The 26,140-nt window shown below is 31.9% G+C and overlaps 1 protein-coding gene across 6 annotated transcripts in view; it reads left to right on the plus strand.

Moving 5' to 3' along the window:
* The window catches only part of PCDH17 (protocadherin 17), a 95,155-nt gene that overhangs the window by 32,521 nt on the left and 36,494 nt on the right, over nucleotides 1-26,140 (plus strand). For 3 of the 6 annotated variants that reach the window (XM_055123747.1, XM_055123723.1, XM_004603994.3), the window contains 2 exons: nucleotides 6,518-6,576; nucleotides 6,716-6,888. In XM_055123747.1, the coding sequence (XP_054979722.1) occupies nucleotides 6,518-6,576; nucleotides 6,716-6,888 (232 nt within the window). Of the gene's footprint in view, nucleotides 1-6,517; nucleotides 6,577-6,715; nucleotides 6,889-26,140 lie in introns of those variants that run through there. The other 3 variants (XM_055123729.1, XM_055123756.1, XM_055123766.1) reach the window with 3 other exon arrangements.

Raw genomic sequence — 26,140 nt, forward strand, 5'->3', positions numbered from 1 at the left:
GTTGATTTCTTTACATGCCTTTTTAGAATTGACTTTCATTAGCATACAATAAAATGCACTATTTAATTATAGAATTTTTTGTTTTAAATACCTATATTTTTGTGAAACTGCCCACCACAATCATGATACTAAACAACTTTTAACACCTTAAAATACTCCTTCATGCAATAAATCTGTAGTCAACTTTTACCATTTTGAATAATTGTTTTTATTAGCATGGTAGTTTTTTGCCTTTTTACAGACACGATAGAATGGAATCATATAGAGCCGCCCTTCAATATAATATGCATGTTTTGAGATTTTCATCTTTCACTTAACCTTTTTGATATTTAAAGTTGTCTCTACGTACAGAAAATCATGCTGGCTATAGGAATGGGATAGCATTATACACATAGGTTATTTGAGCAGCATTAATGTATCTTTACAATTTCTATCTTCCAATAAGATTCAACTCTTCACTTATTTGGATCACCTTTATTTCATCATTTTTTTTTTTGGTAATCACTACCATACAGTTTTGGTACTTTGAATATATCTATTTTAAAACACTTTGATGTGAAAGAGACATTTCATGTATTTTTCTTTAAAACTTTAGTTGTTGATATCCAATCATTGTTTTCAAAGTTCACTTCACTTGTTACAAAATAGAAATGCAATTAATTTATGAAATGAACTTGGAAGTAGAAACCTGGCCTAATTATTAGTTCTAAGTTATGTTTGTTTGGATTCCTTATTTTTGTCTAGCTAATAAAATTATATGTGAATAAGATAAAATTGTGAAGAAACTTTTATTTCCTTTCCAATGTTCATGTCATTCATTTTATTTGCTCTATTTAACTTATTAGAATATTCTCTGTAATGGAATAGGGGTGATGAATATTACAGTAAAAATGTTTATCTTTACACTAGCAAACTTGATAATTAGTAATTTTTTTTCTTTTACAGAGTAGAAAAAATTTCCTCCCATTCAAATTTTGCTGATAACTTTTATCATTAAAATATGTTGAATTTTGTCAAATGCCAATATAGTTTTAAAATTTATATTTTACTATTTTAATAATAAAGTACCTATTTGGCTTTTTAAATAATTTATTTTCAGTTTAATTTCCTTAGTCACTTATAATTTGCTATATCAAATTAATCTGTTTTTACAAATAAAATATTTCCCAATTTCAGCCAATATGAATGAGTTTAAGTAAGTGTGCTTTTAAATTTTTTTCTCAGAGACACATTTCTTAAATCATGCTGTGTTTCTAATGTTCTAATAGAACTAACAATTTATACAAGATAACTTTTTTTTGGAATAGACTGTAATGGACTACTACTGATAGGAAGTCTTTTAATATTATGTATGTTTACTGATAAAATTTTCTGAGTGCTAATAGAAAAAGGTATAAAGCAAATATTCAAAGAAAAAACTTGTTCTATGCAAATATACATTTTGTTTGTTTACTGAGTTACTTTTTATCTCTTTGTGTTTTCTGCACTAAAAAAATAAAAGAGGTCTATATTTGTTATTATATTCCCCAAAGTATCAAGAAACAAACACATCAGAAAATGAAATACATATAGTCCTGTAAATTCTTTTGAATCTAATTTGTTTTGAGCACATAATTATCTACAGAAATGCAAAAATATTGTGATTTAACTCCATAAAATTTTTATGGTAATATTTTTAAAGAATGCACTGAACTTTCTCATAGCTATCTATCAGCTTTAGGTAGTTTTTAAGAAACTTTTAGGTAGTTTTAGGTAGTTTTTCTTTTTACCCAGTTTTAGGTAGTTTTTTAAGAAAAACAACGAAAAGATATCTTCTCAAAATAATATAAAGAAAGATAACTGCAAATTCAGTTTGAAGGCAACCTAACATATGGATGTTTTGTTTATATGGAAAGGCATAAAGTTTTGAAGAATTATAAACATTCATATATAAATACCCTGAAGGAATTTTAAAGCTAAAAACGGCTGACCTCAAATTTTACTTCCTTCTAAAATTCAAAGTTGTGGTTCATGAATGTACAAGATATATTTTAAAATATGTAGCCTTTAGAGAACAGTTGTTGGAAAATAATTGAAATTCCTAAACTAATGATGTTGTAATACATAGAACTTTCTCTATTTTTCTGCTTTTCTACATAAATAATGTTATTATTTGTTAAGGTTACTTTTTGTTATTGTTATTTTGGTTTGGGGGCCACATCTGTGATACTCAGGACTTACTCCTGGATCTCCATTCAAGAATTAGTCCTTGTGGTGCTACGGGGACCATATGGGATGCTGGAATTTGAGCCTAGGTAGGACACATGTAAGGCAAGTGCCTTATATGCTGTACTATCACTCTAGTCCCATTTAGATTTCTTTAAATAAGTTTTCTAACATCTTTGAAGCCTGAATAATGAAATTCTTATTTCATATATTAAAACTGCGGGGTCTTTGCAAATATATACCTATTTTTAATTATATGTTTATCAAAGTCCAGTAGTAATTATAATGTATGCTCATTCACATTACTATTTTAATGTATCACTGTATCACTGTCATCTTGTTTGCTCGAGCAGGCACCAGTAAAGTCTCCATTCATCCCAGCCCTGAGATTTTAGCAGCCTCTCCTTACTCGTCTTTCCCAACAATTAGAGGCTCTTTCAGGATCAGGAGAATGAGACCTGTTATTGTTACTGTATTTGGCACATCAAATATGCCACGGGGAGCTTGCCAGGCTCTTCTGTGCCTGCTGTGCAATAGAATATACTAACACCACCTTCGTGCTGAAGCTTTTCAGTATCAAATTTACTAATAGTAAAAAAAAAAATTGCTCTTATAAGCTACTGGAAATTAGGAAAAAACTTCGAAACTGGAGAGATTATACAGAGGGCAGGACACTTTCATGTGGCTGAATAGGGCTGAATTCCCACATGCCTTAGGGTCCGCTGAGCCTGAGCACAGGGGGTGAGCTATAAGCACAGTCACGAGTGGGCCCTGAGCACCACTGGGTGTGACCCAAAAGTCACAAAACTTACTTTTGACTTACTTTGACTTACTTTTGATTTTGAGTGTGACCTTCCCAGGACCTAGAGTACAGGGAAGGAACTAACCTCCTGGTTTCCCTCGTCTACATCCCTTTTCCTTACCCAGGCTTTGCCTGGAAGAATAAACTACCAGTATTTCTCAGAGCAGAGGTCACCTCGGGCAATTTTAATGTACCATTTTAATGTAATGATACATAAATTATTAGAAAACACTTAACTCCCTGCTACTGATTAAGTTACAAACTTTTAAAATTGTGCCTTGTCCAAAAAGTATAGTCGAAGTGACATATGCACTTATATGTTCACCGCAGCACTGTTTACAATAGTCAGAATCTGGAAAAAACCCGAGTGCCCTAGAACAGATGACTGGTTGAAGAAACTCTGGTACATCTATACAATGGAATACTATGCAGCTGTTAGAAAAAATGAGGTCATGACGTTTGCATATAAGTGGATCAACATGGAAAGTATCATGCTAAGTGAAATGAGTCAGAAAGAGAGAGACAGACATAGAAAGATTGCACTCATCTGTGGAATATAGAATAATAGACTATAAGACTAACGCCCAAGAAGAGTAGAAATAAGTACCAGGAGATTGTTTCCATGGCTTGGAGGCTGGTCTCTCATTCTGGGTAACTCAGAGAAGGGAACACCAAATAAAATGTGGTTGGAGGTCATGTGGGGGAAGGGTGAGGCGGGCGGAATACAGACTAGAGACTGAACACAATGGCCACTCAACACCTTTATTGCAAACCACAACACCTAATCAGAGAGAGAGAACAAAAGGGAATTCCCTGCCATAGTGGCAGGGTGGGGTGGGGGGAGACGGGACTGGAGAGGGGGGGAGGGATGTTGGGTTTACGGGTGGTGGAGAATGGGCACTGGTGAAGGGATGGGTTATTGAACTTTGTATGGGGGAAGCATGAGCACAAAGATGTATGGATCTGTAACTGTACCCTCACGATGACTCTCTAATTAAAAATAAACTAATAAAAAAAATTTAAAAAAAATAAAATAAATAAAATAAATAAAATAAAATAAATAAAAAATAATTGTGCCTTGAGAAATTTTACTCTAGGAAATCAACTTATTTAATTTTATGCTTCTTTTTGCCTCTGTTCACATTTGTACCTGATAATGTTCATATGTCTTTTGTTCTTGTAGTCCTTTCTTCAATCCTTTACCTTTCTCCCTATTTTAACTTTTCTTCTTTATCGCTTTCCCTTCCAATATCCTTTTTTATAACTCCTTTTTGTTTTTCTATTTAAACATCTAAAGTTAAAGTAACATTATATGTCATTTATATGTCATTATAATTTAACATCCACATATACTGCATTATGTTAACCACTAGAAGTCTAATTCCATTGTTAATCTTACAAATGACTATATATTTGGTAGCAGTACCATGTGCATTTCAGCAAATAATATGATATATACAGATATTCATACATATACACATGCATAGATATGAGAATACACATATAATTTAAAAAAACTTAATTCTGAGGAAAACGTTTCTATCTTTAGTTAAGTTTCTCATGTTATTAGAACTGCTTTGAACTTTAAAAATACTCATTTTTTGATCAGGTCTGTATTAGAACAGGTGAAGAAGAGTTTTCCCAATTTTGTCTCTGTCTTACTGAAAAGGAATTTGCAACCTATGAAGTTCCACCTAATTAAACTAATTAAAATCACAAGACTACTTGTGATAACACTCATGCTTTCTAAGTAGAGTTTCTACTTTCACTTTGTCATTTACTCTCTACTTAATATCAAGATTCAGTTTTCCTGAAATATTCACATATAGATTTATGCACATACCTATGTATCTGTAGAGAGATATATGTGTGTACGTCATGCTTAGCTTCTATCTCATGACAGTGAAGGGTTAAATGTACACTTATTTATATTTTTTACTTACTTGAAAAATGAATTAGATTTTAAATCAATGTTTGGAGTTTTTAAGTAGTCAAATTATAATCGTTTTTAAAATTGGCGAATTTCTTTTATATAAACATTTATTTTTTACTGGCAACTACTATCATTTTAATAGAAGATCAAATTCTTGAAATGGATAATTTGCAATCATACAAACAAAACTTAAGATTTTTCACAAAATTGTTTCACAAAAAACAATATGAAACATGTTGAGGGAAAAATATGTCTGCTATAACAACTACTTAGAAAGGATTAAGGATGAGATATTAATTTTTTTACTTTCATATCATTTAATTTTATAAAGGTCTTCTGAACATTAACAAAAAAATATAAGAGATTAAGGAATGTTTGATCTCAAACCCCTATTTCTTCGGACCTTAAACTCCTAAGTCAATTTTAGGTAGTGTTTTAGTTACTGTTCTTAACATTTTTATTCTACAGTAATTGTTTAAGGAAACATATAATTTAAATTGCTATGTGGGGGAGAAAGGGAGTACTGTTAGTTTAAATTAACCTTATTTATAAGGAAAACACATATTGCACTGCATTAAGCCTTACCTTGGGCCCTCAGATTCATGAATTGCATGCTCCTGTGTCTCTGGTACACACAGGCTGGGTGATCTTGTAGGAATCCATAGCTGCTTCAGAGCACAATGCTGTGATATGAAGTGATTCAGAAAACAGGAGAATCTTTGTTGCTGAGTCAGCTGCAAGAAGAAGTAACGTGTATGAATGTACAGTATAGGGAGATCTATGAAAGATCTAGTCTCTCTGTCCCAAAAGACTCTATTCTACGATAGAAGGAGAATTCAGTTCTTTTTGGCAGACCTCCATGGCAGTTTGGAAGCAGTAAAAACAACCACAAAACAAGCCTGGTTTCTCAAAGTCCTTACTCTGAATGTTTTAAGTAACATTTTATTTCTGATTTTCATTTATGTAGTTTTTAAAAAGCAGGAAGTTGTACCTTGTTCCACTATATTTGAATATAGTTTCCATAATAGGACTAGAGTTGTGAATGAACTATAGATGTAAATTCAGCTGTTTGTGCCATGCTTGTATTTATTATTGTCAAAGTTGAAAGGAAAGGCCCATTATCTCTTCACTGGACGATGGGTGACTTTAAATGATAGGACATTAAAGAAAGCATAGAATCACAGAACATGATGTAACTATGTTTAAAAATGAGTATTGTTAAAAATTTTGCACTTTTAATGTGAAGAGATTTGGGTCATTTTGCACTCCTCCCACAAATATTCCATCTTAATATTAAGGAAATGAGAACAATGCAGTGTTATCCGTCGTAGTACAGAGAATGCCAGTTCTGACAGGCTCATTGTTTACTTTAACAGGTAATTTGTGGACCGGAATCATTTAATTGTTCTGAGTACATAATTACATGTCAGCAATTTCCAACTTAATTAAAATGTACAAATCTGAAGATTAAGGGAATTTTTGAATTATTAATCATTTTTCCACTAGGAAATCTTGTTGCTCTGCAGGAGATTTGTCCAGTGTACAACTATACGTATTTTTTTCCTTCTCTTTCACAGACAGACAATTTTCCCGCAGAGCCCAATTACATGGGCAGCAGGCAGCAGTTTGTTCAAAGGTAAGGCCTATTAAATAACTTTCTCAGCTTCCCCATTTGCATTCGTGTCAAAATTGCTTTGCAAGAGACTACACTTAAGATTCAAACCTGTAGAGACAACACTTTCTCTTCTTTCTTTTTTTCTTTATATGTATTTCAGTAGCTCCACGTTTAAGGACCCAGAAAGAGCCAGCCTGAGAGACAGTGGGCACGGGGACAGTGATCAGGCTGACAGTGACCAAGACACTAACAAAGGCTCCTGCTGTGACATGTCTGTTAGGGAGGCACTCAAGATGAAAACTACTTCAACTAAAAGCCAACCACTTGAACAAGGTGAGTGAAGCCTTCCAATGCTTACAAAGTGTAAAGCTTAAGCAATCATTATAAACCTATTAGCACTAGACTTGCCGTTTATCACAGTGGAATGGAACGTTGATATGATATAAAGAGAAAGAGGAAAACCTGAGGTTGTCCCCGACAAAAGAGCACAATCTCATTAATGGCAAAAGTGAATGAATGGATATTAGTTTTCAATTTTAAAATAGCTACTTGAGCAAAGTCACTAGATGTTATCATTTTCATAGGCGTTTCCTAATTTGTCCTATTTTGTTATTGATGACCAATGAAAATATTATACACACTTATTAGATATGTATATTTTTATATGCTAATTTATAGAATTGGGATAAATCATTCAGTATTATTCTGCATGTGAAATGAAAACTTGACTGGAATTTTAGAGCTCTTGATATTGTTGGTTTACTTTCAGTGTGAGTTTTAATTTCAAAGTAGTTTAAGAGAATCAAATAACTAATCTTGAATTTGAGTTCCTTCTTTTGAGTTACATCTGAATTTGGAAGGATATCAAATCAACATGAATTTACTTAGCCTGATAAACACAAAAAGGAGATACTTCTTTATAAATACATAGACAACTTAAATTTAGACAGCCCTAAATTAATTTGATATGCCTTTATTACTGTTATACTCTTATTATTTTAAGTACAATAGAATATTTGCTAATGATTTACTCAAGAGAATTAAGTGACTAATTTTAAGAATCAGAAAAGATAAATAAGTGCTTTTATGTCCAATTATAAATAAAAAGAGCAAATGCATAATCAGATTTTAGGATTGTGAATGCATGTTACTAACATAGTTTTAAAACTTTAATAGAATATATTTGCTATTTAGTATTTCAGTTTTTTTGTGAGAAAGGCGACTTAAACTGTGAGATTTTCCATGTCACTTACTGATGGGTGACTCATAGAAAGCATACATTGTTGCCTACAAGGCAGTTTGTCCTACCACTATACATTGGTACAAACATACATATATAATACATTTATTTTATAATAAATATATATTCAGTGTAATATATGAACATATGTTAATATTTCTGCACTGACTATAATTTATAGAATTTATAGCTTGATTTATTTTAAGGTATTTTTTTAATCTACTTTTATATGTAATAGTGTTAGGTAACATTTTTTTCCTGATCTTTTAACATAGCAAGCTTGTGTGCAACAATGAAATATTGTTTTTAAAATTATCTTAAGGGAAGTTATTTGAATACTTATTTAATATTCACTGTTCCTACAAATTTGAATGATTACTTGAGGTGAATTTAAGTGTCTTGATGAGACGTGACTATGTGATATTATAATATATGAATCTTAAGACCCATTTAAGAAAATGGATTGTTAGATTGTAATATGCAAGTGCACAGATAGATCCATCTATATGTATAGTGAGGTGATTGACAGATAATCAATTGACTATTTCTAAAGCAGCATAAAGTCACTTTGCATTTATTGTCATATTTTTGTAAGAAAATTTGTTTAAGAAATAATAACCTACTTCTCACAGTGACACTCCCATTCTTATTTATTTATTTATTTATTTATTTATTTATTTAATTTTGGGGTCACACCTGGTGATGCACAGGGGTTACTCCTGGCTCTGCACTCAGGAATTACTCCTGGTGGTGCTCAGGGGGCCATATGGAATCTGGGAATCAAACCCGGGTCGGCCACATGCAAGGCAAACACCCTACCCGCTGTGCTGTTGCTCCAGCCCCAACACTCATATTTTTAAATAGACATACAGAGCAACTTATTTGATTGGAGTGAGTAAAGATCCTAGCATAAGGAAGAGGTTTTATTTACATTTGAAAATAAAAATTATACTAAAAATGATATTTTTCAGCTTTGATATCAAGGTGAAATATCTTATAAGGATGACTGTTGTTCTTAAAGGAACATTTACTTGACATATATTTTATTTATGTTCCATCCAAAATATTGACTAGTCTAAGAACAAGATACCAATAGAAGTTTCCTCTAAAATATATAGATTATAAAGGCAACAATGTATAATCTACTGGGAGATAAACTGATTTTCACTTAAAAGTATGATTTTGAAGAATTGGCTAGAATACTCACATTAATTTATGTACTGATTTGCTTTACTGATTCATTTATTTCACAAAACTTTGTAAATCATTTTAATATGTTAACAGTTTAGTCACATATATAAAAAAATTAGAGCTGTGTTCAGCCTCCAAGAAACTGTATATATCTAGCAGATAGATCTCTCTTTCCCATTCTTACTCTTGTCATTTATCTAATGTTCTCAGGATACTTCACATCAACTATTTATCTCTACATCTTTTCTATCATCTGACCTCCCTCCTCTACACCTCTCCCTCTCTCCTCCTCTCCCCTTTCTTCCTCCCTTCCTTCCTTCCTTCCTTTCATTAACCCTTATTTTTTCCCCTCTACCTTTCTTTCTTCCTTTTTTGTCTTACATTAACTCATAGGCCTCCTTAAATTTGTTGAATTGTTACTGTAATTATTCTAGTTTCATTTCAACATTAGTTTTAATAACCTCCAAACTCTAAGACAGTAATAAATTTTATCTAACATACAAAAAATATGAACTTTCAGGGAATTTATCAAACTGTTCAACAAGGTATGTTTTCATGCTAAACCTTGATATGCCTAGACTTTGTTTCTTTCTACACAACTTTATCTACAAATGAGAGAATTTGCTCAAATAGACATTCTCATTCTTTGTCATAGCTCATATTCAATAAACATTGAAATGTGCTTTAAAACCTGAATTCATGTATGCAAAGCATAGGACATCAAAGATCCTATGTGTATTTTATGAATTTTTAGTACTCAAATCTTAATACATTTAATTTTCATTGCATTTATACATAGATAAGTCATATTACTCTTATGTGGCACAGATGTTAAGAAACTTTCTCAATGTACTGAAGCTATAATTAATGGAATCAACAATAGAAATAAAATAGCATGTGACATGTCTGCACTTTTAATATGTATGTTGTTCTCAGAAGGAGCAATTTACTAAAAATATTTTTATAAACTTTCAGAAGCAATAAGCAATGGTCTTGGTCAGTATATTCTGTTTATTTAAAAGACATGATGAGGAAATGTCAAATTAATTCAATACATATTTATAAATAATAAATTTGTTTACAGATAAAGCTAGTAGACTATCATCGATGCTGTAGTTGTTTGTAAATGGCTAAGGTATTGTAGTGGAAACTTCCTGGTCATGAAATCTAACTCCCTATCTGGTGGCCAAGTGATTGCTCTGCTCTATGCCCGGAATCCATGACTTTTTGATCCTTAAAAGTTTTTTTTTAATTCAAATTATTTCTAATTTTATTTAATTGCCTTATTACTTCTATTGTATCATACAATTATATGTCTCTGCTGTTCTCTCTCTACTATTAGATAATCTGACTTCTTGAATTACATTCTGGGTTCAAAACATTTCATAGCAATATGTGACACCTGATTAAAACCTAACAAAAATAAAACCAGTAGAAAGTTGAGAATAGGACAAATGCTAAATAAACCCATCTGCTCCAGTGATTTTCACTTGTAAAATTATATGTGGCTGAAAAACAGTAGAGAGGTTAAATTTTATCCAGAGCACCATGTAAAGTCCCCAGAGCACTGCCAAAAATGATCCAAGAGCACAGAACAAGGAGTTAGCCCTAAGAACCACATGAATTATACATATTCTTAAGAGTTGCCTTCCCTCTTCCCAGAGGATATTCCTGAAAACTACAAAAAGTACAGCAATTGAATTTTGTTCCTGTTACTCTATTTTTAAGCCAGTGTTTGAATATTGCATGTGAGCAGTACTAAATTTTTCCTCTCCAATTCTCTCAGCAATAACTGAAATTTCACTGTATTTCTATTGATTTGGAGGAAAGCAAACAGCTTAGAGTCACTTCAACCTATACTGTTTTCATGAGGGGTCAATTTGATAAAACCATAGTAGGAAAATTGAAGAATAGAATTCGAGGCAGTAAGTGGAAACACACCTCAAACATGAAAGATTATTGAGACAGAATTAAGATTCTAAATAAACTACCTTAAATATTCTTTGTAAAGAGTTCATATTATTTTCAGTTCTGTAAGTTAATATTAAACTCCATAAGAGCATTTGATTATCGATTTCTTCATATTTCTATAATGTTTTAGGACTTTTAAAATTAATCTGGCATCACATTTTACTTGGTAACTTATTTCTTTATGATGACACATCATCATAAAGGGAAATATATGTGAACATATATATGACTCTCAGAGAGCCCTGCAAGCTAACGAGAATATCCTGCCTGCACAGAAGAGCCTGGCAAACTCCCCATAGTGTATTCAATATACCAAATACAATAACAATAACAGGTCTCATTCCTAACCCTGAAAAGAGCCTCCAATCGTTGGGAAAAATGAGTAAGGAGAGGCTGCTAAAATCTCAGGGCTGGGATGAATGAAGATGTTACTGGCGCCCGCTCAAGTAAATCGATAAACAACAGGATGACAGTGATAAAGTGATACAGTGAACATATTTCTTAAATTGTCATCAATTTATAGTTTTATTTTTGATTAGCAAACTTTGAAACTCTCCCCTCATTCACTGATTTTAAAAGATTCAATGGTATTTCTTTTTCTCTTGAGTGGCAACATCTGCTTCTAGAATTCAGCAGCTGTTATGGAAAAAGAGAGAATTTAGCATCATCATATTTGTTACTGATTATAAAGCCTACCTAACACGTGTGATTTGCTATAGACTCAGAATGATTTTGAGATTTTTCTTTAGTAGGTAAGGGGATGATGTGCTCAAACATTCTGACTAGGGAATGTTAAGAAAGTATTTCCCAAACTTTTGAAACTCATTTTGGTGCATAACAGACACACCTTTTTAAATTTAATTATCTTCTCTCTTAATGGTCTGAAATAACCAGAGGATATTTTGCTTTTGTAGTTTGTTTCTTTCTGATGACAGTATGATTTTTTCATAGATAAGACTCTATGCGGCTTAACAAACAAGTTTTATAAAAGCAAAAGTATATCCATAAATGATGAGAATCTATTAAAGTTGTCATCTAATCTGTTCAAAACTATAAGAATATAATTTTAATAGATCTACATTATTTCCAGAATTAAAAAAAATCTATCAATAGCATATTCTAGTATCATTTTTTTCCTTTTCTTTGTAAGTCATGTTACCAAGCATTAGGGTCAGATGGGTGCCCTGGTGTATTTTGCAGGTAAGAAGATAGAGAAATGAAATGATTTCTATAAAGTCTTGTGTCTGCTGGCAGAGCTATCATTTGTGTCAGAATTATAATTTCTATTAAAATCTTTTCTCTTCTTTCATGCCATTCCTATATTACATAATGCAAGCTATGGCACACTCCACTATGGAATCACCTGCATCCAGATAATAGGGTTTTTAATTCTCTTTCTTATGTATGTGACCCTACTTAAGGAAACTAGTTTCTTCACTGAAAAACACAGACTACAAAGGCTTCAAGCAGTTATTTTAATTTGCCATCATACTCAATTTCCCTAGTAATCTGAAGATCTAAGTAGCCATGTTTGAGAATTCAATTCTTCATTTTTATTAGAGTTGAATAAACATTTGGTATATTCATAATTCTCATTTATATAGTTTTTAAGTAAAATGGATAAAAGTTTTCAAACATCAATAAATTGTCCATTCAAAATATAGACTTTGACAACATGCGTTATTGTCTTAATTTTTCATGAAGCAAGCAAGAGCAATGCATGTATTTTTTTCAATCTAATTCTCTCTGAAATGTGGATCCCTACAAATTTCTTATTGTGCTAAGGAATGGTAGTTCCAAGAAAGATTTTCATTTACTCCTATATTCAATCACTTGGCTTTTCTTTAATACATGACTGTTTCAGATATGGATAAAATGAGGCTTAAGTAACAGACATTCTGATACATGGCAAGTCATTCTTGATTTCCATGAAGAGAATTATGACAGAAAATAGAAAAAGACAAAATACTTTAAAGACAAAATACTTTAAAAGAATATACCATGGGAGTTTGTTTGGAAATTTAAGGCAGCAATTTCCCTATTATTTCAAAAAGGTTTGTGAATGAAGTAATTAAAGAAAAACTAGAAAAGTAGCTACAGAAGATGGCATTACATTTGAAAAATTCTGAAATTGTTCAAGCTAATAGTATCAGCATACTAAGGCAAATAACAAATTAGAAGAAAATGTTTAAAGATTAGACTAGATAGAAGATATTCATTGGTGTAAAATGAAGGTGCTGTCTATAAAAATGAATTATTTTTAACTAAAAAGGGTGAATTTTTTAAAGTAATATGAAATTAAGGAAAATAAGTATAGGAATCTAATAATAAGTAGATTCTATCTTCACTATTCGTTGCAAACAAGTTCATCAGTATCCTACTGGGATCTCTCTGATAGCACATACTATTAAAACACTAACATTTTATGCAAAATGTTTGTCTCTTCACACTAAATAAATTAATGAATACTATATATAGCTTATGTTAGTTTAGGTCACCTTTTAGCACCAAATTGATAACAAAATAACTTCTGATTTGAAGCTTTCTAATTTCAGAATTATGAACTGAATTCAGTATGCCAAATACAGTAACAATAACAGGTCTCATTCCCCTGACCCTGAAAAAAGCCTGTAATCCTTGGGAAAAATAAGTGAGGAGAGGCAGCTATAATCTAAGGGCTGGGATGAATGGAGACATTACTGGTGCCCGCTCGAGTAAATCGATGAACAATGGGATGACAGTGACAGTGATAGTGATGAACTATATTTAATTTTCATGAGAGTTTTGCTTCTTTAAATTCTTAACAAGTTATACTTATGATGATTTAATAATAGATGAATAAAACTACAATGAACAGCTAATTCAGTTTTCTAAGGAATCATAAAAATACTCATTGAAGATCTTACTTCGGATTAAATACAAAAAATTGGCCTGATACTTGTTGATTAGTAGTCGTTTTGTTGTGGTTGTTTCTTTGGAGGTCATACCAGTAGTGCTAAATGTTTACTCCTGGCTTTGCACTAGGGGATCCTTCATGGGGATCTTGAAGACCATATGGAATGCCAGGGATTGAACATGGATCAGCTACATCAAGACATTAGCTCTACCCATTGTACTATATATCGGGTTCCTGTGGATTAATTTTAATATGCTAAATAGTTTGATAAGCTTAAAAATAAACTAGGGTTATATGTTTCACATTTATATAAGATCCTTTGGGATAACAGATCTAATATTTGCAGAGCAATAACAAATGTACCATGTACATTTTGATATAGTATGTATATTTGCAACAGAATATATATTTCATGGCAATTGATTTGTCTACTTTGGATTTTATTTTCTTCAAGGTTTTTAAAATTTATTGTGAGGGATTAAATTGCTTTGCACTGTTTTGGTCCTGAGTGACTTCTTTCCTTATTTAAATTATTCTGCTTATTACAGAATATGGTTTATTTAGACATCTGTCCTTTTGCCCCCAAAGCCAACATTTTAAAAGATATTTAACAGTAGAATGGGTAGAAATCTTTAGAATAATTTAATAAACAGTGAGGATGCGTTTTATGTTGAATACGGTTTTACTCTAAACTCATAAAACTATAACAATTTGGAACTTGAAAAATATAGCTGACAATATTTTCAATTAATGAAATTATCAGCAATAGATATCATCATCATTAGTTTTATAGCTAGAATTAATTTATTTGTGCATATATATGAAATAAATTTTTACATTTAAATAGTAAATTTCTTTTATAGTGACTTGAAATTGGAGCATAAGAAAATGAATTTGGAATTTGAAATAAGAATAATATTAAATCATGCATTTAGACAGGTGGCTAAACAGAATATTTGAGAATGTCAAAAAAATAAAAAGCATTATTATTGAATTTTAGGTTATAGTGTTATAAAGGAGAGAAAATGGATCAAATGAAAATTAAGGTCAAATTTTATTAAGTTTGAATACTATAGTGAGGAGTGTAGATGTGATTCTATGAGTAATAAGAAATTTTATTTTAAGTGGAGTTACCTATTTTGTATTTTGGGGGTGTTGATGGCGGTGAGTGGCATTTGACCATATTTGGCAGTGCTCAGGACTTACTCCCGCTTTTGTGCTTAAGGGCCAGAATCCTAGTGGCAGTATTCTAGTGCTCATGTGCTCTAGTGCTCATGAGGATCATGTGCCATACTGCAGGGCATCAAATTGGGTAGAATAATCCTGAATCAAGGATGTGCCATTTTTACTTAACTCTTAACTCTTATGCCATCTTTCTGGTCCCATATTCAGATGTTTGTTTTAGAATCAGCAATTATTAACAGGCTAGAGGAAGGCTGGAAAAGACTCCAATTATCAAACTGATCAATCAAAAAGGCAAGAGTGCATTTAATATTTTCCAGTTTTTGTACAATACAATGTTATATAATTTTATTCCTTTGCCCAATGAGTTTCATTAAAATCATTAGACACAATTAAACATAATTCAAAAGAAAAATTACTATTAATTTAAATTTACCATGTATTTATATTTGGTGATTCTGAGAAGTCTTGATTTTTTTCCCCCCTGTCAAACTGGACTAATAGCACAGCGGGTAGGGCGTTTGTCTTGCATGTGGCTGTCCCTCTCTGAGAGCCTGGCAAGCTACTGTGAGTATCCCACCCACACAGAAGAGCTTGGCAAGCTACCCATGGCATGTTCGATATGCCAAAAACAGTAACAAGTCTCACAATGGAGACATTACTGGTGCCCGCTCGAGCAAACTGATGAGCAATGGGATGTAGTGATACAGTTCAGTGCAGTGTTTTTTCCCTGTCACTTTTGTTTTATTAGAAAGCTGACAATTCTATCTTGAATATAAATGCAAATGCAAGTCTTAAAAGATTAAAAGTGCAATGACAAGCTGTATAAATGTATTCCATCATGTGATAAGTTTAGTTAGTAGTAATGTTGAATGTAAAAATAAAAATAGACTATTATATATTAAGTGCTTTTAAATAATGTGTAAATGTATACTCTTCATAACTCGGCGTGATGGCAGTTATCTCTTTTATTAGATAAAAAGCCTGAGCATGATAGAATTGAAATAAAAAGTCCATAGTGATGTCCTTAGTGAAGCTTTTGTCTGTCTTATGTGTGCTTTTTCCATTCTTGTTCCTTTCTCTTACTGAAAATCTTCATTAATAATGTAAAAGATGAGTTCATAAAGCAGTTTCTTTGTTTCTAAGTAGAATTTGGGGTAACTTACTTTTGAATTTAAAGTTGAATCTGATATTTTTTTTATGTCTAAACATAGACTTTTGACAGGTTTAATGGTACCACTTATAGTCATATGATTCATTGTAATGATAATAATAACAATAGTTGTAATGTTTTTATTTGCTCTGCAGCAGTACCTAATATTGACTAATGGTTTTGGTTCTTATGTAGAGTTTACCCAGAATATTTTTTTAATTTATTGCTTTATATACTAAAGTTAACCACAGTGTTATAGAAGATGGGCACAAGTGTTGAATTTCGTTAAAGTGATCTTATTGAAAAATAATGTTCACATTTTCCTAAAATATGCCATTATATATAAGTGCTGATATATCGATATGTTATCACTTTTTTTGAAAGAATATATTCTAAACAGTATTCTAACTTAATTTCTAACTATCTGCTTAGAAATATATTCTAGTTTATATAAATGAAATATAATTAGAAATATATTTAGAATATATTCTAAATATATTCTAACTTAATTTCTATCTGCTTAGAAAGTCTGAAGCTTGTCAAAATAGTACTGTTGAGCCAAAGAGAAAGTGCGGGGCTTAAGGTGCCCTTGCTTTGCATAAGACCAACCCTGATCTGATCCCCAGCACTACATAAACAGTAAAACTACATTGGTTGAATTAGTATTTAATTAACACAAATAAAGGGCCAGTTTGCTCCACTAGAAATATCTGTTAAAAAATGTTTCAAGCAACTGAATTAGAATATATTACCTACATTATGTCTTTTAACATACAACCTTCAGTACTTTTCTAACACAGCCATTATTATTTCTATTTCAAATAAAAAAATTAGTCTAATATCATCAAGCTTTTAATGTGACTGAGCCCAAATTTTAACTTAATCTATCTGATTGCTATTGTAGGGGACTTTTAATTATTTTTTTTCAGTGGCAATATCCATAAGGAATAATAAAGTTCTTATCAGTCTCAGTTTTAGTGTTGAGTAATGGGATATCAATATTTCTAGAAGAAAGAATTAATATCTTGGTAGATAAAAAGTGAGAATCCTTTGTTTTTCAGTCTCAAAAACTTCCATCTGGATTTAATGATAGTGTTTGGCTATTGAATAATATTGTCTAGCCAAAGCAATGTGCAAAGAAAGCAAATATGCATTAGGAATGGGTCCAATGGGGAATGTAAAAAAGCAAAAAAATGTATAATCTACTGAACTATGTTACTTCTGTATTTAAAATATATAATACGTATGCTCAGTTCATATAATACTGAAGAAAAATGTACAAATTTGAGTTAGTGTCAGAGTGTCTATTAATAATATAAAACAATAAAAATTAAAGGCTAGTGGGAATCTGTAAACACAGCTTTGGGATAGTAGTAAGGCATGTTAATACTGTGAAATAAAGGATGCAAGTCATTAAAGTGAAAATTTCTCCTGTGTATAATGATACATGGGACATTAGGTGAATTACATAAAGATTTCACATAGCTCAGAAGAGGTCTTATATTAAATTTAGTATATTAGATTTAGTACAACAGAAAGTGCTGTTCATTTATTTGTGAAGTATAAGTACAGTTGACTATTAACAATGTTAATCGATATCTAAATTCACTTTAAAAAATAGCACAGTGTGTCTAGGGGAATCTACCTGTAGTTTTAATTGCTTTTTAGAAAAAATTGTTTCTATTCTTCTTTGATTTAAATATATATGAAGTTCAAGTTGATTAACTACCATGTTGCCACACAAATTCTTATTAAATAACAAAAGCAAATAGAAATGGTAGTTATTACTCTGTTATCTATATTTTGTCTCTACTTGAGGTAAACTGAAAGTAATTTGTTCCCTTATATTACTATAAGTATCCTTTATAATTATATTTTTATTTTAATACTTCTCAAACATATAAAACAGGCAAAAAATATTTCTACTAATAATGGCACTGATGCTCCAAAGTGTTGTTTCTTACATCTTTTAAAATAGTTTGCATTAAATTGTTAATCATTTATCTGTGATATATATCATAAGTAAATTAAATTATGAACAATATTTAAATACAGAGTCCTTTAGTCTAATTTAGCCTAATGTATAATCGTCTTATTCAAAGATTTTAAAATCAATATTGATTCATTAAATGTGACATCCACTCATGTGCAGTAACTAATAATAAACTAATTGTTGTGAAGTACTTGGAATTCTTTTTAGTAATTACTCAGTTTTCTGCATTTTTAAAAATTTTAATAAAAGAAAAATATTAATTAATGAATTTAAATATTTTGGTTTTGTCAGAAAAATACTAAAGACACCAAATTATGTAGAGCCTTACAGATATCGGCCTAAAGTTCAATGAGAGGAATCATTAGAAAGCTATTGATAATGTGTGGGCATGAGCATGATAGAATTAATGCAACCGCCTAGGGAAACTTTTGATGAGAATAGAGACAAATTGTCACATGGAAAAGGTAACATCAAGGAAGCAAACTCAAATTTTTAATTTCCAGGAGTGAAGAAACAGGTAAACAGTCTGAATACAGCCTTACCTGCAAGTATGCAGAAAGTTGTATTTGATCACTGGAACCACATGGTCCCTGAGCACTACCAGGAGTGACCCCTCAGACACTGAGCTGGGAGTAGCCCCTAAGTACCATTGGGTGTCCTACCATCCCCACAATCAAAAACAAGAATATTTGACTGGATAGATAGCACAGTGGATAGGGTGCTTGCCTTGTACATGACCCACCTGTCCTTGATCCCTGGCATCCTATATGTGCCCTGTGACTGCCAGGAGTGATTCCTTAATGCAGAGGCAGTAGCACTGCAGGTGTGACCCCAAAATAACAAAACAAAAAATAACAAACACATTTAATAATTTTATCAAATTTAATAAAAAATCTTCCTTCATGTTGGAATCAACATGAATATAAAGAGTTGACATGATTTAGAAATAAATAAAAAATTGGCAATTTGTTGAATATAAAGTCTATTTGGGGAACCAAATGTGCGTTACTGAGAGGAGAAATTTATAACACAATAAACTGTAATTGGAATAGAAACTCATATCACTTTAGTTTCAGCAATTACATCTAAAGCTTCTGGTAAGGTTAAATTTGAAAGGGTAAATGAAGATATATTTGAATTTCCAAGACTAAATAAAAGTTTAACAATTTCCATCATTTTGTATGACAGTATTATACTCTCTTAACACAACCAGTTAAAAGGCTAAAGAAGACATCTTTTTATTGCATACTACTATAGGCTCAAGGCAGCCTCTGTTTATGATGTTAGAGACAAAATATTTATCTAAACATGTTTAGTAAAATAGTTTTAGTATAAAATGATAAAATAAAACTTTAGGTAGTTATTTTTATTCTTTTTTCATGCATATTTTTATTTTATTCTCATGCATATTTCTATTTTAGATTATTAAAAGTAGTTTTATTTTTCAGGTCCTTCAAGTAGAAAAATTACTTCTGAAATATTTGCTTACTGCTGAAACTTTTAAAGATGGTTAAGGGCTGGAATTTCAAGTTGAAAGTGACCCACAAACACCAATAATGACTTGAGAGAGAGAGAGAGAGAGAGCTTATACCTAGTCCCAGTGTGTGTAACTGTTCCCTTGATGTCAATAGATGTTCCTAGAATGTTTTTGTAGATGACTTGAGGTGCTCAAATTAGAAATAACGAATACACTGCATACAATTTTAATTATATTTAAATTTGCATTTCATGGCCTTGACTGTTCTTTTGGGATCAGTCATATCAGAAAAAACAACTCTTCATTAAGAAAAAAAAAAGCCCAAGAGATCATACAGGGGTCAGGCATTTGCCTCCTATTCTGCACCCCAGTTTGAATCCCTAGCACCACAAGTGGTCCCTTGGGAACCACCAGTTGTTGCTCCTGACTCTGTAGTTAGGAATAACCTTGAGCAACCCCAACCTCCAAAACTGAAGAACAAAATTTTGAATTCTCAAAGAGTAATTAAGAAGTTGCACTCTAGGTGGCTATGGAGAATTCACATTCATTGATCAATACAGTGATCTTCATCTGGACTCAGTAATGTATGACTTAACAATTTTATTATAAAATGGACAAAAAAACATATATGTTGACCCACAGACATATGATAAATACATGAAATGAAATTATTTTTTCCAATTCAGAAGATATTTTCTACAAATACTTCTGTAATGCATTAATGTCTCATTACTAATAACAAATTCTGGAAAATGGCTGATTTAGCCCATTTGTTGAATATATTTTCAGGGTGATTAGAAATCTATAAAGTAATTTTGGTCAAGATAAGCTGTGTAGAAAGTGACTGTTCATTTTCACCATTTATAATGTCCCAAGGTATAAACAAGTTTGCAAATATTTTCTGTGTTGAAAGTAGGTAATCAGGCCTTCTCCTGTTTCTCACTGTATCGCTGTCATCCCATTGCTCATCGATTTGAGCGGGCACCAGTAATGTCTCTATTGTGAAATTTATTGTTACTATTTTTGGCATATCAAATATTCCACAGGGAGCTTGCCAGGCTCTACCATTCGGGCGAGATACTCTTGATAGCTTGCTGGTTTCTCCAAGAGGGACGGAGAAATCGAACCAGGGTCAGCTGCATGCAAGGCGGACGCCTACCTGCTGTGCTATCTCTCCAGCCCCTCCTGTCCATACTCTACTTTTCCTGACATCTCTTGACCTCATTGTTTTTCTCTTTGGGTAGTGAATAAAGAAAATACCATTTTTTTGAAAAAGTGCATTCAAATGTAGCAAGATTAATAAAATAACAATTTTATATCAATCTGCACATAGTAGCACAATTTTTATTTATTTATTTATTTTTTTTATTGAATCACCAAGTGGAGGGTTACAAAGTTCTCAGGATTATGTCAGTTATACAATATTCAAACACCCTTCCCTTTACCAGTGCCCATCTTCCATCACCAACCCCCCCAGTATATCTGCCGCCCCCTCCCACCTCCCTAGTCCCCACCCTTGTACGTGATAAGTTTCACTTCATTCGCACTTATCTCGATTACATTCCATGTTTCAACACACAACTCACTACCGTTGCTGGGGTTTCCCCCCAAAAAGAAAAAGACAGTCCTATTGCCAATGAGGTATTTGATAGTTCTCCATTACTAAGAATATAGAGATATTAAGTCCTGCTGTTTGTTACATAACTTTTCTTTTTCCCCCTTGCCCCGCGCCACCGAGTTCACGCCTGTTTAGTAATTGCCACGCTGTCTGACAAAGGGAAAAAAAACCGAAAAGGATGGTTATTTCCCGTCATCAGCCGGCGTGGGGCTCTGGCTTAGTTGATAGTCTAGTAGAGTGTCTGCAAGCAGTTTCTGGAACCAAAGGTCTTGCGCTGATATCGGCTCCGGCTCGAGATACCACCAGCGTTCCGCTGGTCCATGTACCTAATTTTTCCCCTTATTTCCCATTCTCACGCCACCAGGTCTGTTTGCTTAATGGACATCACACTATGTTTGACACCACACCACGTTTCTTCCCGAGAAAGAAGGATATTTCTTCTCAGCCGGCGTGGGGATATAGCTTAGTTCAGTCAGAGAGATGGCTACCATTTTGATTGCCTTCAATATTTCAACAAAATACTTACTATTCTTGTTAGGATCACCCACAAAAGTCCGACCCATTAAGAAGGAACCATTACATATTGAGTAGCACAATTTTTTAAAGCAAAGTTAGAGATTATTATAAAGGATAATAATTCTTCTTTTTTCTTTTACAAATTCCTACTGACATATTTGTGCCAGCTCTGCTTACATGAATATTAACATAAAACTGTATATTATTCAAGGTTGCTTTAATAGAGCATCAAATACACAGAATGAGACTTTAAACTTCTTATATTTCATTACATGTAAGATTACGAAATGTCTGACTTGATTCATTGTTAACAATAATACTAGTTTTGTATCTGTGACTAACTCAGACTTTAAGTCTAGGGTCTTAAATTTCTGACCTATAGATGAGAAAACAAACAGACATTTTTAAATTCGGTCTTAGTACCTTGTAAAGTTTTAAATATATAGATATGTGGAAACTGGAATACTTTGCTATTATAATATAAGTTTGCAAGCTCTACTACAATTCTACCAATAATTTTTCTCAGTATAAAAATATAATCTAATGGGGCTGGAGCGATAGCACAGCCGGTAGTGCGTTTGCCTTGCACGCGGCTGACCAGGGTCCGATTCCCATCATCTCATATGGTCCCCTGAGCACTGCCAGAAGTAATTTCTGAGTGCAGAGGCAGGAATAACCCTTGTTCATCGCCAGGTGTGACCCAAAAAGCAAAATAATAATAATAATAATGATAATAATAATAATAAGCTAACAAGGGTAGGTGATTCTCAAAAGGTGAGGAGTCATACTTGGTGTCTATGTAGACCCTGAGCCTCACAGGAGTGATGCCTGAGCAGAGAGTTAGGAGTATTCCCTGAGCACTGTCAGGTGTGACCCCCAAAACAGCAAAAGAAAATAGAAAGAACACATTCCTGGTTAATTATCTTACTCATGATGCTGTGATCTGCTTATTGATCATCTAAATAAGGCTTTCACACAGTAAAATGCCAAGACTTTTATGGCAGTTTTAGATTATAATCACATTTACATGGAGATAACCTTTATAAACAGGTTTGCATATTTTTGGAATAGGTAGTTTTTAATGTATTTTATATATGTTAGGTCACATATATAATATGCATTTATAATTCTACATACAACAGAATTGAAATTACCCCAAACATAATTAAACAGATGCCTAAATGCCATATAGTATATATAGCACAATATATCCAATGAAAACTGCCTAATTTCTCCTCTTCTCCTTCTCCGTTTTCCATCTTCTCCTCCTCCTTCTTCTTTTCTTTCTCTTCTTCCTCTCTTCCTCCTGTACCTCCTCCTCGTCCTTCTGCACCTCCTCCTCCTCCTCCTCCAATTTTCTTCTCCTTCTTCTTCTCCTTCTTCTTCTTCTTCTTCTTCTTCTTCTTCTTCTTCTTCTTCTTCTTCTTCTTCTTCTTCTTCTTCTTCTTCTTCTTCTTCTTCTTCTTCTTCTTCTTCTTCTTCTTCGAGTTTTTATTACATTGGCATTATTTTGGCAAAAACATTTTATAAATTAATTTTTAAATTACTATAATTTTTATTTAATAAAGATTTTAGAGGATTTTACTTGAAGCTTTTAAAATTACAGTTAAAATGTAAGGAGATCATTTCATAAAGTAAGGGATTTTTGTTTTTAAATACAGTACTTTAGAAAAACTAAACTTATTATCATAATATTAAAAAAGATGTTTCTTGTCTTATCAAATTATGCAAGTGAAGCTGACGAAGATGTGGAAATGAACAACATCATATAATTTTATATGTGAAATAATGTATTTGGTTAAAAAATTACTTTTAAATGAAACACAGAAATCTCCTGAGCAGAATAAAAAGATAAATACATAAACCCAAACATAATAATACTATTATTTATATGAGTTTGTGGTTGATATGTAAATTATGTAGTATTTACCTAGTGCCAAGTACTTAAAAAAATAATCTAACCACAGCATTCTACTAATTGCATTAATCTATCTATATTTTATGCCCTTCATTTGTCATTATAGCTGTATAACCTTTGAAAATTTTATCCTCTGTGCTTTTTAAATGCAGCATCAACATTTTGGCAGAATACTGTAGGCATTTTATGTTTCAAGCATTTGATTTATAAATTGTATCTAAAAATGTTTGCGATGCACTTTTTTCATTTAACTCTTTTCATTTAAAATATAAAAATAATAAGTATTTTATATTTTCTTTCCATTATTCAAGATGCTTGCAAAACTAAATATGAAGAAATTATGGACAAATATGTAATTATTTCATCCAAATTCTATTAAGTAAAAAGTATATGTTTATATACATAAGATAAAGTAAGGTCTTTGTTCATTTAAAATTTGTTAAGTCATTTTAAAACTTAAAATTCTTTTATTTTAAGTAGGCATTGTATTATATTGTATTAAATTATTTTAATGTATTTTCATAGTTAATATCATATACCAATCAATCATCACAAATTGACTTTTATTGATATATTCTTTGATAATTGCACTTGCTATTCCTTTAAGATTTTTTGGAGCAAGTAATATTAAATAAAATTCTTCTGTCTGCTAAAGGGACACTGGCAGAAAAAGCTGGGCAGGGGTGGGAGGAGGGAAGTGGTGACATGAGCAGTGGGAAGGTCATGATAGTGGTAGGATTGGTGTTAAAATGTATGCCCGAAAAAACTATGTAGTATAACTATGTAATTCACAGTGATTTAATACAAATATAAAATAAGAAAAAATATTTTATTTTATTTATATTTAATTTTTATTTAAAGTGTTACAGATGCCACATCCAGGGCTATACCTGGTGGTGCTGGGAGGGCCATATTTGCCAGAAACAGAATTCAAGAATTCACACAGGTCAGGAAGTCTGCTTCCAGCTGAGTTATATCCTCAACCCCTCAGAGTCATTTTAATAGCACTTAGTGAGAGTCCTTAGTAGGATGACTACATGATTTGTTATCCAAAATGGCTCATTTGTATACAAGAGGGGCACATTTAACACTTATCTTGAGACAGATTTTTCAGCGTGAATTTGAACCTAAGACCTGTCTAACATGCAGAGATTATAAAATAATGAAATATAAGCAGTGGTTGTGTAGGAAACAGGAGAAGTAAAATAAGCATTGTTCCACTTAACAATTCTGTGATAATTTTTTACATGTTAAAAAGCCGTAACAATTGTACTTTGATTTTTTTAAAAAAAGCAAGCTGTTTTTGTTATTAACAGATGTAGTATGTTTACACATCAATTAAAAGTTTAATAGCTTTACAAATGACTCTGCACACCTCCCTTGTGTATTTAGAAATGGAATGGTTCATTTGAAAGGGAATTATGAGAATCATTATAAATTTAATTCATAGGTAAAACATATATACAAAATAATTTTCAGGTCTTTCAACATGATATTTTTTCCTTAAGTATTTCTCTTTAGCTAAATCAATAAATATGTTGAAAATGTGAGAACTAACGAAATTAATTTCTTAGAATTAAAGTCAAGCCTATATTTGAATGCATCAGACTGTCATATTTTAGGTGTATACTAAAGCTTATTAAATTTTAATACAAATAAGCCAATTTAAGGTGACTTATAGTTTAATAAATTCCAATGAGAACAGGAAATTAAAATGGTTATAAAATCCAGACAGATAATTTCAATGTGATAATGTTTATGAAATAGGCAGATAAAATTTTCTCTTATTCTTTTTTATTTTTTATTCCCTATTTTCAGGGATTCAGTCATTGACATTTAACATTTCATACTTTGAATACCAGTTCTTTGTACATGACTAAATTCTTTGCTACTTATGAATAAACAAAAGTCAGCATCTTTTTTTTCAGTCAGGGAAGTTCCACTTCTATATCCAAGTGAATGCTATTCAAATGAGTTCCTCTCTAATTTATCTGTAGTTAATTTGGTCTGTACTAGTTTGTTTTTACTTTTTATTTTTTAGGTATTAGTATCGCAATATATTTTGAAGTTTGGCAATCTTATTTACACTGAGAACAATCTTACCAAACACTTTATTAGAATTAATTACTACACTCCATATACCAGTGGCCAGGGCAGGAAACAGTAGGTAGGGTGCATGCTTTGCACCTCGCCACCTGGGTTTAATCCTCAGTATTCCATATAGTCCCCTGAGCACCTCCAGAAGTAATTCCTGAGTGCAGATCCAGGAATAACTTGTGAGCATCACTGGGTGTGGTGCAGAAAACAAAACAAAATTTAAAAGATAAGCCATGAACCAGTTACTTTCCTAATTTACTTCTATAATACAACTTTTCTATGGTAATTAAAATGTTTCATTTTTATAAAAAAGTATATCTGGGAATTTGTAAA

This window comes from Sorex araneus, chromosome 1 (genome assembly GCF_027595985.1).
Source record: "Sorex araneus isolate mSorAra2 chromosome 1, mSorAra2.pri, whole genome shotgun sequence".
Taxonomy (NCBI): domain Eukaryota; kingdom Metazoa; phylum Chordata; class Mammalia; order Eulipotyphla; family Soricidae; genus Sorex; species Sorex araneus.